Source organism: Monodelphis domestica, chromosome 1 (genome assembly GCF_027887165.1).
Source record: "Monodelphis domestica isolate mMonDom1 chromosome 1, mMonDom1.pri, whole genome shotgun sequence".
NCBI lineage: Eukaryota > Metazoa > Chordata > Mammalia > Didelphimorphia > Didelphidae > Monodelphis > Monodelphis domestica.
The window spans coordinates 569,813,076-569,831,334 of record NC_077227.1 but is presented as its reverse complement, the minus strand read 5'-3'; the positions used below and the strand labels follow the sequence as shown (position 1 = coordinate 569,831,334).

The 18,259-nt window shown below is 38.4% G+C and overlaps 1 protein-coding gene across 21 annotated transcripts in view; it reads right to left on the bottom strand.

Annotated features, from left to right (window-relative positions):
- AAK1 (AP2 associated kinase 1) overlaps positions 1-18,259 on the bottom strand; it is a 259,638-nt gene that overhangs the window by 150,744 nt on the left and 90,635 nt on the right. For all 21 annotated transcript variants that reach the window (XM_007476256.2, XM_007476263.2, XM_007476268.2 and 18 more), the window contains exon 3: positions 9,954-10,072. In XM_007476256.2, the coding sequence (XP_007476318.2) occupies positions 9,954-10,072 (119 nt within the window). The remainder of the gene's footprint in view (positions 1-9,953; positions 10,073-18,259) is intronic.

The window sequence follows — 18,259 nt, the reverse complement described above, 5'->3', positions numbered from 1 at the left end:
TATCTGAAGACAACTTTCATATATTCCCCCGAATCTTCTTTTCTCCAGGCTAAATCTGTCCAGTTCCTTCAACATATATGTCATAAACTCAAGGCCCTTCCCGTTCTGAATGTCTTCCTTTGGATACTCTCCAGCTAGTGGCCAGAAATGAAAACACTATCCCAGAGGAGGTTTGACAAGGATCGAGCACAGTCAGAGACTGTCATCTCCCTCTGCCTGCAACTATGCCCCTCTTAATGGAGCCCAAGTCCCCATTTACCCTTTGGTGGCTGAATCATCACGCTTCTAACTCCTATTGAGCTTTCTGGACCACTCGGGCTCCCAGGTATTTTTCCTGAACTGCTATCTAACCCTGCCTCGCTCATCTAATACTTGTGAAGCTGATTTTGTTGCACCCTAGTACAAGATTATTTACAGGGAGCCCTATTGAATTTCATCTTATTAAATTCAGCCCAAAGCTCCAGACTGTCAATATCCTTTTGGAGACTGAAAAGAAATGGTCAGTTAGGGAGGAGGTGAAGAAGCAGAAAGTAGCATCATGGAAATCACGAGAAAGAAAATATACAGAAAAAAATAAGGGCAGTTAGGTAATACAGGGGACAGAGGGCCAGACCTGGAGTCAAGAAGACCCAGGTTCAAATCTGCTCTCTGACACTTCCTAGCTATGTGATCCCAGAAAAATTGCTTCACCCCAAATGCCTAGCCCTTGCTGCTCCTTGTCAGAAATGATACAACAGGAAGTAAGGATTAAAAAAAAATAAGGGGGAGGGCAAAATGTGAAAACCCACAGAAAGGTAGTAGGTCTGAGAAAAAGCCACTGAATTTAAGAATTATGAGAAATTTAGTAAGCCTCTTGAAAGAGGTGAGAGTGGGGTGGGAGGGTCATCAGCCTGTTTATTAGGAGTTGAAAAGTGAGTAGGGAGGTAAGAAGCCAGTCGGGCAGTTAATGGACCAGGCACTCAACAAGTACTGAAGATACCACAAAAGGAAAAAACAGTCCTTGTCCTGAGGGAGCATAATTCTAATGGACAAATTTTTCTAGGAGTTTGGCAGTAAAAGTGAGGAAAGACCTAGAACAAAGCTTGACTGCCAAGTGAGGGATTTTTAAGGACCTAGTGGAAAAGGGGCAATTGAAAAAGAGAATAAGGGAAGAAAGACTGCTTGGGTAAGAGCCTGGAAGAGATTGAAAGGAAGGAGTTAGCATTTATATAATGTTTTATAAATATTATCTCATTTGACCCTGAGAAGTAAGTGTGGTTATGATTCCTATTTTATATGATGCCTAGGATCACATGTCAATTAAGCATCTAAGGCAGAATGTGAACTCAGGTCTTCTTAATTCCAGGTCCAACACTAGGTCCTAGGTTCAATGGGACATTCAAGAGTAAAAATAGGCCTATTAATTACCATTCTTGGCAAGAAAGGCTATTTCTTCCTCCAAGACTGGTGCAAAACAGTGAGGAACTATTCAAAAGTCTTTTTGAAGTATAGAGAAGAAGAGATAAGGAAACTGATAAATTATCTCAATTTTTTTTTCCAAGCAGAAGAGGCAACTCATCTACTGAGAAAGAAGCAAGGGAAGCTGTAAAGTCCTGAAAGAGAGACATGAAGGCTGGGAAAGTCACTGTGGAAATTGTGAGAGTCGGGTCAAGGAAAAATGAAGATTTCCTTGCAGCAGTGAAGACTTAGGTGATTAAATATTAGGACTTTTTGTAGCTGATTCAGTGAGGATGGTTGCCTGGCTTCTCCCAGGGCATTCAATCATTGCAGAAGTAGGGCCAGAGAAAGCAGATGATGGGGGTTATCCAAGGTGAAGACTGGCAAGGACTTAACAAAAGGACAAAGGATTCAACGGTGGAAGACAGAATATAGCTGTACTGATCAAATATAAGAAAGGCACAGAAAAGGCATGGTGGATTGGGAACCCAGAGAAGTATGAAGGGGCTGGAAGTTACTGTGAGGATAAAGAATAGATTTAGCAGGAGCGGGTTATGATTGGAGAGTTTTAGAGTTATCAACGATGGAAGTAACCTAACTATGAGGAATGACGTTATCTCAGGTAGAGGCACTTTTATTGGAGATTGAGGTGCAATGAAGATATGGATGAGGGGAAATGAAGAAGTTCATGAACTTGCAGAGAAGGGTTCTGGAAGGGAAACCAACATCCAATATGTATGCAAGTCCCCAACTGGAAGTAAGAGTTGAAGAAGACAAGGCACTCAGGATTGATACTGAAAAATGGAGTGAACCTCAGCTGAAAGGCTGCAGAGCAATAGCAAGAGAAGGGTCAGAGGGGAGCAGAAAGAAGGCTACCTGCTCCTGGACCAGTGTGACAGGGGCATGAGAAGACGAATAACCCTCACTGGAAAGGGCAGCCAGGGATGATGCAGTGTCCTCTGGAGAAAGTCAAAACTTACAAGGTAATTTCTAATGTAGATTATCCCAGGGATCTGGCCTTAGCCTTGTACTGTCCAACTTTTATCAGTAACACAGATAAAGTCATAGAAAACTGAGTTATTAAATTTGCAGATGGAATGCAATTGGGAGAGAGACAGCTAATACAATAGAGGACAGTGCCAGAGGATACAAACAGATCAACAAAATAGTGCAATAAGATGAAGAGAATAAAGAAGATATTTAATAAAGTTCACAGAATCAGATTCAGAATTGGAAGGGCCCTTAGAGGTCATCTAAGGTTCAACTAACTCATCCTATAGATAAGAAAACTAAGGCTCAGAAGTTAAATTAATTTGTCTACAGTTTTTCTACAACTAGTAAATGTTTGAGGCAGTATCTAAAACAGTTCTTTATGACTCCAAAGCCAGCACTCTAGCCTCTATAGCAAACTGCCTCTCAGTTCTACACTGCGGATCAAGAAATCAGCTTCCTAAGTATCAGATGGAGGAATTCAGGTTAAATAATACTTTCTGTAGGGGGAAAAAAATCTAGGGCTTTGGTGGTCTGCTAATTCAACAAGTCAATAGTTAAAAAAAAAAAAAAGCCAAGTGCTCCTGGATTGCAGTAAGCAAGGCATGGCTTCTGGGAAGAAAAGCTGATATTCCCACCATACTCTGCCCTGGTAAGAGCACACCTGGGTTATGATGTTCAGTTCTGGTACCACATTTCAGGGAGGACACAAATAAAGTGTAGAGCATCCAAAAGGGGGTTATCAAGATGAAAAAAACTAGAGAAAATGCCATATTGTGACTGGTTGAAGGAATGGGGGGGGGGGGTCGTCAGAATATACCATCATGCCCTCTGGAATCCTCCTTCTCTTGTTTAATGGCTATTATCCTAGATTTCTTCCCTTTACATTCATTTGATCATCTTGTTCTCTCTTAGGGACCTTGATCTCCCCTAGAACCATCTGTGATCACCTTTTCCGGTACTTTGTATGCTTCCTCTATTCTCCAAGCACTGGCTTAGGAGAAAAGGTTTTCTCCTTCCACTGTTTTCCATCTTTCATGTTGTACTGCCTCTGCCCACTAGAATGCATGCTTCTAGAGAATAAGGATGTCTTATCTACTTGAAGGAATACTCCCGGCTTCTCACTTGTGTTTCAGTTCTGACCCTTTGCTACTATCACTTAGTAACCTTTCTTCACCCCATCTGTCTTTATTACTTACTTCAACTCCTTATCATAGACATCTGCTGACATCTGGATCATTCTCTTTTTCTTTTTACAAAACATTCATTACCTGGATCAAAATTCTCCTCTCCATCCCAATCTCTGGGGACTTTAACATTCCTATATTCATGTCTCCTTGAATACCCTGGCCTCTCAGATCATAAAGCTCCTAAAATGCCACAACCTCCATCTTTATTTCATGTCTGCTAACCAGAGTTATAATCTTTGAAGTAACTAGTATTCTAAATCTCTGTCCTCCACCTATACAACCTATAAATCTTTCTGGTTCAACCTTCCTACACTATTCTTAATCCTCACCACTATTACAGCTCCAATTTGTTTTGCCTTTCCCCCTTGATGGTAGAGACCATCTTATTCATTTATTTTTCTATACCTGGCATTTATTAAAGGGCCTGGCACAAACTAAGTACCTAATAAATACTCTCTGTCTATTGTAAAATTGAGATTTGAATCCCAGACTTCAATTCCCAGAAGTCTTTGGTACTTCCCAGAATTCCCTATAATCTCACTTGAGTCCCCACCTGGACGAGATCACAATTTGTATTTAAACTGGCTGTAATACCTACTTCAGCTTCTTCTTCCTCTACTCGGACATGGCAAGATGTAGTGAGTAAGATGTGAATGGGCTAATCAGCCCTAGGCATGTGGTTTTATTATTTTGTATCCTTGATTTCTAATAATCTTTAATAAACCTCATAAAATATAATACTTTTATTATTACAAACTAATTTAACTTTTACACTATCCATCCATCTATCTATTGCTCGATCATCTCTCCCTATTCTCTCATTCCATTCTCCTTATTCTGACCTTCCTTCCTTCTCCTTTAGTTCTGACCCAGAGCCTGATTATCTATACCATATGCTAGAAGCTAACTTTGAATTTCCCTTGCCCTATAGCTAGTCAGGCCTTGCCAAGCCCTCATCTTAAGTGATCTACATCTAACTTGTTCCTATTGATATTCCACTTAAGATTGTAGAAAGCCTCAAAACACAATTGGGTTCTTACCTCTACAAAATAATCCCTATAGCCATTCCCTAAGTAAATTTCTACATCCATGGTGGTTCAAATTCTCTCTTCTCATACTTTATAGCACCTTGTCCCCAGTCCTTTTCAACAAAGAACCTTTCCATTTATCCAGTGAGGAAGGAAATAACAGGCATCCACCTCCAGCTTCTTTCCTACTTCATACCTCAAAATTTTACTTCCTAACTAACTCCCTATTAAATTTCCTCCTTTATTCTAGTCTCTGATGAAAAGATGGGTCTTCTTCTATCTCATTTCCTCCCACTTCCTCTGGAAACTCATCTCTGCAAATCATTTTCTCTCTCTCTCATCCATAACCCCCTCTTTATCCACTGGTTCTTTCCTTGATATCTACAAACATGCTTGGGGCTCATCTCTCATTTAAAAATTTTCACTGGGCTTTGTCACTCCCATCAAATTATTATAGACCTTCGCTCCCTTTCACAGGCAAACTCCTGGAAAAGGCTGGCTATATTCATTACTTTATGGCCTCATACTTCATTCTGTTCTCAATCCGTTCAAGTCCGGCTTCTACTACTCCCTCTTGAAGATTCAATATTCTGTCATCCTTTGGCTTCTATGATACTGCTCTTGTTTGTTTCTTCTATCAGTTGGACAGCTTATTCTTATTTTCCTCCTGACATTCACAAAGACTGAGTGTATCCCAAGGCTCTGTCTTAGATTCTCTTCTCCTCTCTCTATACATGTTCTGAATTAACATCTCCCAAAGGTTCAACTATATTTCCACATAGATGACTACCAAATTCACATATACAACAATCATATCGTCAATATCATATATAATATCACAAACATATAATACCAGATTCTCTCTCTCCTCTCTCCTTCTCTCTCTCCCTCTCCTCTCTCCCTCTTTCTCCCTCTCTCTCTCTCTCTCTCTCTCTCTCTCTCTCTCTCTCTCTCTCTCTCTCTCTCTCTCTCTCTCTCTTCCCTCCTTCCCTCCCTCCCTCTCTCTCTCTCTCTCTCTCTCTGTCTCTCTTCCCTCTCTCTCTCTCTGTCTCTCTTCCCTCTCTCTCTCTCCTCTCTACCTCTCTCTGTGTCTCTCTTCTCTCTCTCTGTGTCTCTCTTCTCTCTCTCTGTGTCTCTCTTCCCTCTCTCTCTCTCCTCTCTCCTTCTCCCTCTCCTCTCTCCCCCTCTCTCTCTCTCTCTCTCTCTCTCTCTCTCTCTCTCTCTCTCCCTCTCCCTCCCTCTCTCTCTCTCTCTCTCTCTCTCTCTCTCTCTCTCTCTCTCTCTCTCTCTCTCTCTCTCTCTCTCAGGCACCACTGGCCAGGTTAAGCAAATGGGATTACATGACACAAAAAGTTTTTAAAGCTAGATTTGAATCCAGGCTTTGGTGCTCTATCCATTTAACCACCTACCAGCCCCCATCATGTCTCTTTTGACCCTTAGATCTAAATTACCAACTGTTGGATAAGCCATCATTCATCTGAATATATATATATATATATATATATATATATATATATATATATATATATATATATATATATAAAACTCAACATGCTGAGAGAGAAAAGTACTGATTTGTATTTTTTGATTTTTTTTCTTTTAAAACTTTGTATGTTATCTTTAAGATAACTTACTTTTAAGATTTTTTATCTTTATTACCCAGGAAGATCTGGAATTCAAGTCTTCACTCTGACATATAATGACTGTAAGACTCTGATCAAGTCAATTAATTACTCCAGAAAACTCTTAAAGACAAGAAGTAGAAAAGAAATTATGGTCTGCCCTAGTAAAGAGAATTTTCTCACCCAGAAATAGTTTTCTATTCAATGGCATAGTTCTTTATTATCTCTCAATGAATGACTGTTCTCTATTCAATGAAATCACAGGTCCAATCCCTATCCACTTTTTTTCTAGTTTTAAAAATGCTTTTAAGGGTAGTTAGGTAGCATTATGGATACAGTTTCAGGTCTAGAGTTGAGAGGACCTGCATTCAAATCTAGCCTCAGACATTTCCTCGCTGTGTGACCATAGGCAGCTCCCACTGCCTAGCCCTTGCTGTTCACCTGTCATACATAACTGACACTAAGGCATAAGGTAAGGGTTCAAAATGAAATTAAAATTTTAAAAATGAAAGACTAGGAAATTCATGTAAAGGGCTTGAAAAAAGAGTTACTCTAGGATGTCTTGCAACTGAACCATAATATCAGTAAACCCAGAGACCTACCATCACCCTAGTGATGAGTACCTTCAGTGTAAATTCACTTACTTATAGTAGTGAATCAACTTATTCCCAAAAGTTGAAATTGCAAACCAAACCAAGTGACCAAAAATATCTTTGAGTCTGGAATAACTCCCCTTCAGATTCTTCTAATAGTACTTTCTATACCAGGAAACAGACTGCCTGTCCTTATTATAAAATTTCAAAGTGAATTTGTAAAACATATTTACTTTTCATTGAACTAGGATTTCAGGTACTCTATTTAGAACAACAGGGGTATTTGGTCAATTTATCAGTCACAGTCCCCTTGACATTCTCAATCTGTTTCTCTCATTTTTATTCTTTAAACAAGTGGGGCTCTTTATTTCCTCAATGCCTAGGGGTTATGCTTAGATAAACTATTCTCTTCCAAAGATATCATCCCTTTAGAGATTTTACACTGAATTCTACTAGGGACAATTCACATAGAGCTGTCCAATGCCAGATGAAATTAAGTAGCAAGAAAATCCTGATCCTGGCAATAAATGATTGTTGAAGGAGGAATATTGATTACCAGATAAAAATAATAGAAGTCAACATATTGATTACCAGATAAAAATAATAGAAGTCAACAAATTTATTTTTTTTTCTCCACATTGGCCTCAGGTATTTAGTACTTGTATGACTCTGAGAAAGTCACTTGACCTCCTTCTGCTTCAATTTCTTCTTCTGTAAAATAGGGATAATAATAGTATCTACCTCTCAAAGTTGCTGTAAATATAAAATGAGACAATATTGTAAAATGCTTCACGAATCATATAAATGCTAACTATTAACTATTACTAGCTAAAGAATGTTTTTCCTTCCTTCTAAAATGAATACAGAATTTGGACCTCAGTAGCCACACAGTGCAGGTTCACACGTGGACAATAATTCACTCTACAACATACCAAACAAGGAGTTGTGTAGGCTTTGCTTAAAAGCCTCTAATAAGGGGGAACTCACTACCTCCCAAAGCAACCCATTCCACTTTTAGATAGCTTTTCTTATTAGGACATTTTTTTCTTATATCATGCCTAAATGTGTCTCTCTGCCATTGCTTCCAGTTCTGCTTTCTGGAGTCAAGCAAACAATAAGCCTAATCTCTTTTTGATGTGACAGCCCTTTAAAACATGAGAATGAATGACTCATGACTGTCCCAAGTCTTTTCTTCTCTAGGCTAAATCTCAATATTTTCTTCAACCAATCTTCATACATCATGAACTGATTTTATCATTCAGCCTAAAGGGTTGTGCCAGAACAGACACCTTCCAAGTAAAGCCTGACCAAAGGACAGTTCTCCTTATTCCTGAACACTACACCTCTATTAATACCATAGAACTTTTCATTGACTTACCTGCTGCCATAACTTGCTGCTGACTCAAGAGGAAAAGGCAATTCACTAAGAGGCCTACACACTGGCCTTGCAGATAAAAGGCCTGAGCTGATACCTCAGCTCCACTTGCAAGCTGCATGACCTTAAGCAAATCACTTAACCCTTCTGGACTACATTTTCCTCAGCTATTAAAAAAAAATGGTGTTGGACTCTGACCTCTGAGTTCCATTCTAGCTCTAAAATTTATGATTCACATAAATTTCTAGCATTTTCACTCCAAATCCGGCCCTTCCCTTAATTTGTTTTTATTTTGGAAAATAAGATTTACTTAAGGGAGTGAATGGAAATAAAGATGATTCTTTGATGCCAAAATGAATCAGGGATTTTTTGAGGTCAAATGTCCTCTAAGGGTCCAGGGGAAAAGTACAAATAGTCCCTTTTACATTTATTGGAACACAAATCAGCTGTGATCCAACTGAACTGGTCTGTAATTCCTTAAGAAAAAAATAATTGGGAATCTGAAAAAATCTGGGTTGAAGCCAAATAGACAAGGTGGCTAACATCTATTAGTGAGAGACCATCTATCATCCAGTCAGAGCAAGATAATTTTCTAAAATGGGACCCCTATGCAATTAGCTAAGATGAATCAATAAAACTGACTGATCAAGCCCCAATACACTGCAATCTCACTTATTGCATCAACTGTAAACTCATAGTCTGGATGAGCCATACACTCTTGATCTGGTAAAAAAGACCAAAGGCTCAGGAACATATTTGGAGAGTATTTATGGAGCTATGTACTAAGAGAAACAAGAACCTTCAAATACTATCTAGTTCAATTCACTACAAATGAAAAGTGGAGGTCCACTTGGAGTAGAGATAAAAAAAAGGAAGAGGTAGGAGACTATAGGCCTGAAATATTACATGTCTTTGCAGACATAGTTGGCTAAACTTGTTTTTAATCTTTACTGCCAATAAAGACTTATGAGAAGAAGAGAAGTATGTTTGGAAATCTATATGATATGAAAGAAAATCCAGAGAAAGAATTGTTGGACTCGTCTTTCACATCATTGTATTTATGTTTTATTTTGAGATTTTGGTTATGTATGAGTTTGATTCTTACAACGATCACCAATATGGAATTGTGTTTTGCATAATAATAAAAATGAAAAAAAAAGATATGAAAGAAAAAATGCACTGAAATTTTCCCCCTATAATGAGCTAAAACTGCATCTTTCAACCTTCCACCCATGACAACCCAATCACCAAGTTTTTGCCTTGATTATATTGCCACGATTTTTCAGAGAAAAAAATCAAATACCCACCACTGAAGGTGATTCGTGCTGCATCTTAGAAAGACCAAGGAGTTTCTACATTGCCCCTAGGGGATTTGGATGAAGTGACAGAGTAACTGAAGAGGCAATTTCATTTTCATCTTCCAAGGTATCGACCACACAAAAAGATTTCGACTTATAATGGCTATGATAAAACTTTAGACACAGAAAACAATTAACTGGGGCAGGGGGAGGGTCTTTACAGAAAGCTTTTCTGCTCTAAAAGTCTGATACTCAAGATATACAAAATAGGGGGATGTACTACAAATATATATATATATATATATATGTATATATATATATATATGCATGTGTATATATCAATTCCACATATATGCATGCATATTTACCTCTTTTATCATTTGTTTGATAAATGTTTGTTTAATTGAAAAACAGACTTACCATGATCTGAATTTCTCTCTTGCACACTTGGAGGTCATGTTCATTGTTGACAAACATGCGTTTGAGGGCACATTTCATCCCATTGCTTGTCCTCACCAGGAAGACAATGGCAAATCCCCCTACAAGAGAAAGAGACAGTCTTTTCAAAGTCCCATCCTGGCCACAGCTAAGTTAGGTTCAAATATGGTGCTTTACTAGACTCACAGAGAATGGATAAATGGTACTGGGCTAGGGGGCTAGGATGAGGGAGATCAGATTTCTCTGAAGATAAATCAACATTATTGGTTGGGCTGGACCACAGGAGACAGGGTCCCTGCTTCTACTGTACACAATAAAACTAAATAAGAATTTTAAAAAAAATGCATGGAGAAAATACCAAGAAGGACAAGTCGAGAAATCAACCCTAGATCCAACAAGTAACAAACATTTTATTAAGTACCTATTGTGTGTTCACTGCTAGTTGCTGGGGATATAAGTACAATCAGCAAACAAAAAGTGAAAAATATTCTACTCTCACCTAAGGACAAACTATATCATCCATATTCTTGTGAATAAAGTCAAGCCAGGAGGTTTTGTTATAGCTATTAGAGATCTTATTAAGTATATATATTTTTAATTTTTTAATTCATTTAATTAATTAATTAAATTTGAAATTTTTTTCCCCATGGTTACACGATTCATTTTCTTTTCCTCTCCTTCTCCCTCCCCCCTCCTGGGGCATACAAGAAATTTCAATGGGTTTTATATGTATCATGGTTCAAAAATCCATTTCCATATTATTGATATTTGCAATGGAATGATCTTTTGGAATTTACATCCTCAATCATGTCCCCATTGAACCACATGATCAATCATATGTTTTTCTTCTGCATTTTTGTTCCCTTAGTTCTTTCTCTGGATGTGGATAGCATTCTTTCTCTAAGTCCCTCATAATTGTCCTGGATCATTGCATTGCTGCTAGTATAGAAGTCCATTTCGTTCAATTGTGCCACAGTGTATCTGTTAGAGTCCTTACTAAATATTGATACAATACTGAGGATACTTTGTTTGGGGGAAGATTGGGGAGGGATTGGGGCAAATATTCCTCTTCTCTAAAAAAGGACAAGCATGGATCATCTGGCTCACAAGTCATGGGATATATATATATATATACATATATATATATATATATACACACACACACAATATTATTTCTGTGTTATGTGTGTGGTAATCTCATTCAAGACCTGTGAATGATCCAATAAATAAACTGAAGCAGAACTGTCCCCAAGGAATGAAAAATCAAAGAAAACAAAATCAAGTGACTTGGGAACAAATATTTTTGGCATGTCAATTTGAGAATTTGTTTTGCTTGACTTGCATATTTGTTACAAGAGTTTTTATTTTTTGTTGTTTTGGGAGAGTGTGGTGATGATAATGGAAACTGGGAGGGAGAGAAAGCAAATGCTTCTTAATTGGGAAAAATAAAATTTAATTAAAAAAGGACTAAGGGAGGATAAGTCATTTAACCTTGGAACTTCCATTTTCCGTTATATGAGGGGTTTTGACCAGATGACCTCTGAGGTTTTTTCCATTTCTAGATCTATGACTTATAACAAGGAGTTTACATTCTCATGAGTGAGAAAATATCATATACTATATATTAGCATATACAGAACAAGTACAAAATAAAAGCAAAATAATTAAATGCAAACTTGTTAAGGAGAGCAGCTGGAGTTATCAGAAAAGGTTTGTGTAGATGGTGATGAATGATCGACAAGTAGAAGGAAGAGAGGGATTCTGAGACAGCTGTTCCATGGGAGTACATTCCAGGGCTGAGGGATGGCCAGTACAAAGACAGAAGGTCAGGGGAAGACGCCATGTATGAGCAAGAAAAAGAAGGCGAGTTTGGGGGGCCCATAGAGTAAAAGCAGGGGAATAACATAGGAAAGGTAAGTTGGGGCCAAGTCGTAAAGAGTTTTAAATATCCAGAGTTTATACTTTATGCTACAGGCAATAAGGAGTCATTGGAGTCTAACAAATAGGGGAATAATGGTCCAGGGGAGACTTCAGGTACACCAGATTCAGAGGCAAGCGACCATAATAGCCTAGTATTGAACAGACACAAGGCCCCCCACTCGGGGGGGGGGGGGGGGTAAAGACTTCAGTTCTCAACAAAAACTGCTGGGAAAATCAAAAAGCAGTCTAGAAGAAGCTACGCTCAGACTAATGTCTCATACTACATATAAAATAACTTCCAATGGGATATGTTTTAGATATAAAAGATCATATCACAAACTAATGAGTAGGACAGGGAAGAGGATTATCTTTCACAATTACAGCTAGGAGAAGGGTTCTTGACCAAATAAATAAAAGAGAGACTCACAGAAGATAAAGTGGACCATTCTGATTACATGTAGATATCCTAGAGATTCTGCTCTGAGCCTTCAACTACAAAAACTTATTTTATCTACCTTTGTAATCATCCATGATATATAAAATATAATATATAAATGTAAATAAATATGAAACAAAAATAAAATAATGACCATTTCTATCTGAACCCCAATAAAAAACATAAGAATAATAGATGTTTGTTTATATAGTAAATTAAAGTTTATGAAGTTTATCATATAAATATATTATATATGACATAAATATAATATAGTTCATAAAAACACATCTTTTTTAAAAACCTTTACCTTTTGTTTAGAATCAATATTCTAAGGCAGATGTGCAGTAAGGGCTAGGCAATTGGAGTTAAGTGACTTGAATGCAGGACCTACCACTCTAGCTAGAGACTCCCCATGATCTTTTTTTTTTTTTTAATTTAAACCCTTACCTTCTGTCTTGGAGTCAATACTGTGTATAGGCTCCAAGGCAGAAGAGTGGTAAGGGCTGGACAATGGGAATCAAGTGACTTGCCCAGGGTCACATAGCTGGGAGGTGACTGAGGCCACATTTGAACCTAGGACCTCCCATCTCTAGGCCTGGCTCTCAATCCATCTCAATGGATACCCAGCTGCCCCACCATGATCTCCTTTAATGCACAAACAGCCCTACCAGATAGGCACCCCTGAGGCCATTACTTATCACCATTAACAGATAAGGCCATTCAAATCTTACAAAGGTGTAATGACTCACCCATGGTCTTACAAAGAGTAGGTGCCAAAGTCTAGATTCAAATCCAGGTCTTATGGACACCAAGTGAGGCACTCTATCCACTGTTTGTCTCACACAGTAGGTACTCAATAAATATCTGTTGAAATGAACTGAATGCAGCCCACATTTAATGGTGTCACCCACTGTAATGGTGGGAAATTAAGTGACTTCATCTGCCTCAGTTTCTTGAACTCTAAAACAGTTGAGAGTTCTCTAACTGCAATGATTGAGAGGTTGCAATGCATCTATGAAACAAAATGAACCGGGCAGCAGATGGAAGAATATCAGGAAGACGTCAGGGAGTTTGGAATTTTTCAGGCAAGGCTATTCACAGATTCCTCCTGGCTGAAGTTAGTGCTTGCACTAGGGGCAATTACAGCATGAACAAGAGGTGGCTAATTACTGGCTAAATACCTGCAAGACCAGAAGAGGAAATGTAGGAGAAAAGGACTTTGGTGCCCTGTGAAAGGGAGAACCCCTGAACCCATGGCAACAGGGCCAGTGAAGACAAAGCACACTCCTGGCAACTGGCCACAGCAATTCCCAAGGGGAACTGTCACAGGAGACAAGTCATAGAGGCTCTCAACGTCTACAGCCATGTCTGCTGAGAGCACTCACTGTTCAAATGACCTGCAGAGGCTGTTAGGTGTCAAGTAATCAAGGTGGGCACTAAATACAAATTAGATTCTCTGCAAATGGAGATGAGATATGAGGGTGCACCTCTATTTTCCAGCTTACTATGAAGGGTGAAGTATTCCCCTGCAGGACAGAATAAAAAAGAGATCCTGGTACAGTGGAAAGAGGATCTGGTTTCAAAGCCCACCTCTTCCCATGGAAACTTAGACATTAGTTTCCTCATCTGTAACATGGGGGGATTTTATTAGATACCCTCTGAGTTTCCTCCTAGCTTAGATCCATGATCCCTCCTTTGAGAGGGGCAGTATAAGAAGAAATAAATTCCTAATGGGAACAGAAAGGAATTCAAATCAGATTTAGGGCTGTCAAGAAGGTACAAGGAGAAGAAAATGAAGATGAAAGGCATTTGTAACGAGATTGGTATTATGTACAAAGTTTTTTCCACTAAGAATGGTTCTGGATCTTCTGAAAAGACAGCAACCTTCTCTTGCTATATGAAAGAATAAAGGAGATTTTCAAATGTCATGAGGCAATAAGGACATCTGTCACTGACTCCAGGAAAAAAAGACACCTTAGGGGTGGTAGACAAGAGGAATGGAGGCAGCCATATGTTTACCTGATATGCAAAACTGGGAAGCATAGTCTTCCCACCTGTGCATTCAAGATGGGATGGAGAGCCCTCTGGGACTTCTAACTCAAATCTGAGGCTTACCACCCACTATAGTAATCCACTTTTCAATTGATCATATTGCCAGGAATAATCTGGAAAGAATTTCTAAGGACTATGAATTATTGATCAAGAAGTTCAATTCAAATTTGGGTTTCAGGTAGCATTCTCATCACAGATACCAATGGAAGGGAGTTAAACAGAGAATAGATGTTATGGGAAGTGAATGTGGGTTAAGATGATGAGGTCAGAGCACGGGATTTGGTTTTCTGGGCCAACGTATAATATAGAGGAACAAGGAAAGGGATCTTGGGACAGAGGACATATGACAAGGCTTGGGAAGAATTTCTTTGCTTAGAAGCTGGCTAATCACATTAGACTAACAGGGAAGGGGGAAGAAAGAAAGTGCCCAAATACAGTAACAACACTAGAGGTCCTCAGTAATCCACAGGAACCAATAAATGGGTAAAGGGGGCAGAAATTGTCCTTCTAGACCAATAAATGGAGTATGTTTTCATCATGAGGGAGATGACCAGAGCACCGTCCTTCACTGTGGATAGGCCAAATATGAAGCACTGTGACCAACTGATAGCAAGATTCTTTGACTTTCAGATTCTCAAATTAAGTGCCGGACAACTCCAGGACAACTCAAGGTCAACCAGTCATCATATCAAACAAAACATGTCCAAAGCTCACCTGTCTTTCTCTTACTCCTCCATCAAAACCCACCTCTCCTCTAAATTTCACTATTGCTATGGATAGTACCACCAGACTTATTAATCATCCAGGTGCCCAACGACAGAGTTACCTTTGACTCTTCATTGTTTCTTACCTCCCACATCTAATCACTTAAAAAATACTCTTCTTTCCTCTATAGGAGGTCTTGCCTCTGCCCCCTCTTTTTTTTTTTTGGCTTACTGCAACCACCCTAGTTCAGGCTCTTTTCACTTTTTAGCTGGACTATTTTTAACAGCCTCCTAACAGGTCTCCCTATCTCCAGTTTTCCCCCTCTCAAATCCAGCTATCAATCTAATGTCTTTCAGTAGTTTTCTTAATACATAAGACTGATTACATTACTCCACAGCTCAAAAAATTTTAGTGGGTTCTCACTACCAAACAAAACATAAACTCTTGATGAAAACCAGTCTCAGATTTGGAAATGGAGATTTGGATCTTCTAATGCAACATCTTCAATTTATAGATGAGGAAACTGAGACCTACGAACGTTGAGTAACTTGTCCTAGTTGTCCACTCAAGTAGCCAATGGCAGCTTGAATCCCAGCCCCCATCTTCTAAAACTCCTGATCCAAAATGCCTCCTCCTACCTTACATGCTGCTGCTTCAATATACTGACCCCAAAATGCCTTCTCTTCCCTTTCTTCCTTTCCCATCCTCCTCCATAGAAGTGCATTCATCTTTTTAAGTCCAACTCCAATACTGACTCATACACTAAGAAGCCTTTCATGCTTCAGCATCTAGATAGACCATCTGCTGTATTCCTATTTAAGTGTCTTCATCACATATCACCTGTATTGATGTTGTGGACATAAATAAAGCCATAAACTCCGTTAGGGTAGGGGTCATGTCTAGACTAAACTTTGTATTACCTCCTGTGCCCAGAACATGTATTAATGGTTCGAATCCACATCTCTAATATCTTTGTACTTTGGCAATATTTTGTTTGGCAATTTTATTTTTAAATTACAACCCTACAGACCACTTATATTATTTAAATGTTGGCTAGAATTAACATATTGAATTTTTACTTATTTCAATTACTATAATCTAACAGCCTATTTCTAATGCTGTGTAGTCATACAGTAAAAAGGCATAAATTATCATATTTTAGCTAGATTCAGAATTATATTAATATTCAAATCGAACATTTATTTTGCAAGAATTCAATACATTTATCTCAATTCAATGGAATTTCATTTCAATATTTCACAGTCTCATAATATTTAAGCTAGTTATTGTTGCATCTGTTCAGTTGTGTCTGACTCCTCATGACCACCTTTCAGGGTTTTCTCAGTAAAGGTACTAGAGAGGTTTGTTTGCCATTTCCTTCTCCAGCTCATTAGACTTGTCTAGGGTCACACAGCTAGTGTCTGAGGCCAGATTTGAATTCCAGAACATGAGTCTTCCTGACTCCAGATCTGATCCTCTAACCACTGTAGTACTTGGCTGTCCGATTTAAGTTAGGAGACCTTAAAAATGATCCAGTACACCTTTCTCATATATTTTTTTTTTGTTCTCATATTATTGATGAGAAAATTGAGGTTAAGCAATTTACATAGTTAATCTACAACTCAAGTCTTCTACCTCTCAAAACATTTACCTTTTCCATTGCATGTAATATTGAGGAAATATCTTGACATCTCTTGATATAACTGAATATAGTTTCAGGTTTAAAACTGGAAATAACTAGTCTGTGATTGATACTTTCACTGAAATAGGGTTGTACTGGCAGGTCCTACAGAAGTGGGATTCCAGCTCTTTTGGATTTCTGACGTCACAGGTTAAAACCAGTTTCTAGTAATATCTTTTTAGTTTCAGTAGTCAATTGGATAAGATAACTTAAAGTAAAAAAAATCAGAAAATTTCAACATAAAGAATCATGAATTTTTTAATCCAATTCTGCATTTCTCAATACCAAAGTGATCTTGAGCAAGTGACTTCCCATAATTTCCTCATCTGTAAATTCAGGAAGTTGGACTAAAAGGTTTTCTCCATCTAAGGTCCCTCCCAGCTCTGGTACTATGGGATCTTAGGATCCCTTCCTATAACTTAAAAACACACCATCTAACTAATAAAACTGATGGCAAAGAGCAGTCCAATTTCAAATGGGGGAGGTGGAAATCTCCATCTCCAGGGCTATCTCTTTAGGTTGCCATTATAAGGGAGACTCCCAGTGGGGGGTTGTATTTTCCTGATATGTCAAGTGGCATTTGGATGAAGGAGAATTAAAAAGCATTCTCTAATGAAATAATCTTTGTAAACTTTCAAGATTACATCACATCATTTGGGGAAAAGTGATTTCAATTCATTCCAAGTAATATAAATTGAGACTCATTTTAAAAGAATCTCAGATCAGAATTTGACTTGATCTCAAACCTTAACGAGCTGGGACCAGAATTCTTATCTCTTTACTCAGTCTAGTGGTTTGTCCTCTATAGCCCTCTCCTATAAGTGCCAGGTCTTTATCTCTGCTAGAGCACATAGAGAACTATTCAGCTACTTAAGTAATTCAATGGTGACTGCTTTCTGACAAGAGGCTTCTCCCATTGGATGAAGAGGGCCAAAGGATTGAGATCTCTATTAAAAGGAAAATGTGAAAAATTGGCTAACTGGCTTCTTTCTCTATAAAATAAGGGGGTTGGTCTACATCTATATTGTGGTCTCTTCCAGTTACATCAATTGACTTCATGACTAAACCAAATTACCACCCAAAACCAAAACAACAACAACAATAATAATAAGGATGACAATATGACTAGGGCTTCAGAACTGCCTTGGCAGAAACTTGTTCCTGGAACAAATGTTACCACAGTACCAAGCTGCTCAATTGCCTTCTGAATTATTCTGGTGAGAAGACTGGGAGGCTGAACCGAGTTGATATTTCATTTTGCATGGAAAGTGTATATTCGAGGATTTGGAAGTGGAGAAAAGAAGAAAAAATTCCTCCAACTCCAGATTCAGGGTTTGAATAGTAATTTGAACAGAGATGGGATCTCATTGGGCTGATGAAAAAGGAAAACAACAAAAATGATTGGAAACACCTGGAGCAACCAGCGAAGGAAACTCTCGCCAGCCCAGAACAGTGATTGCAGAATTTGTTGTCAAAAGAGCTTTTGTGACAATT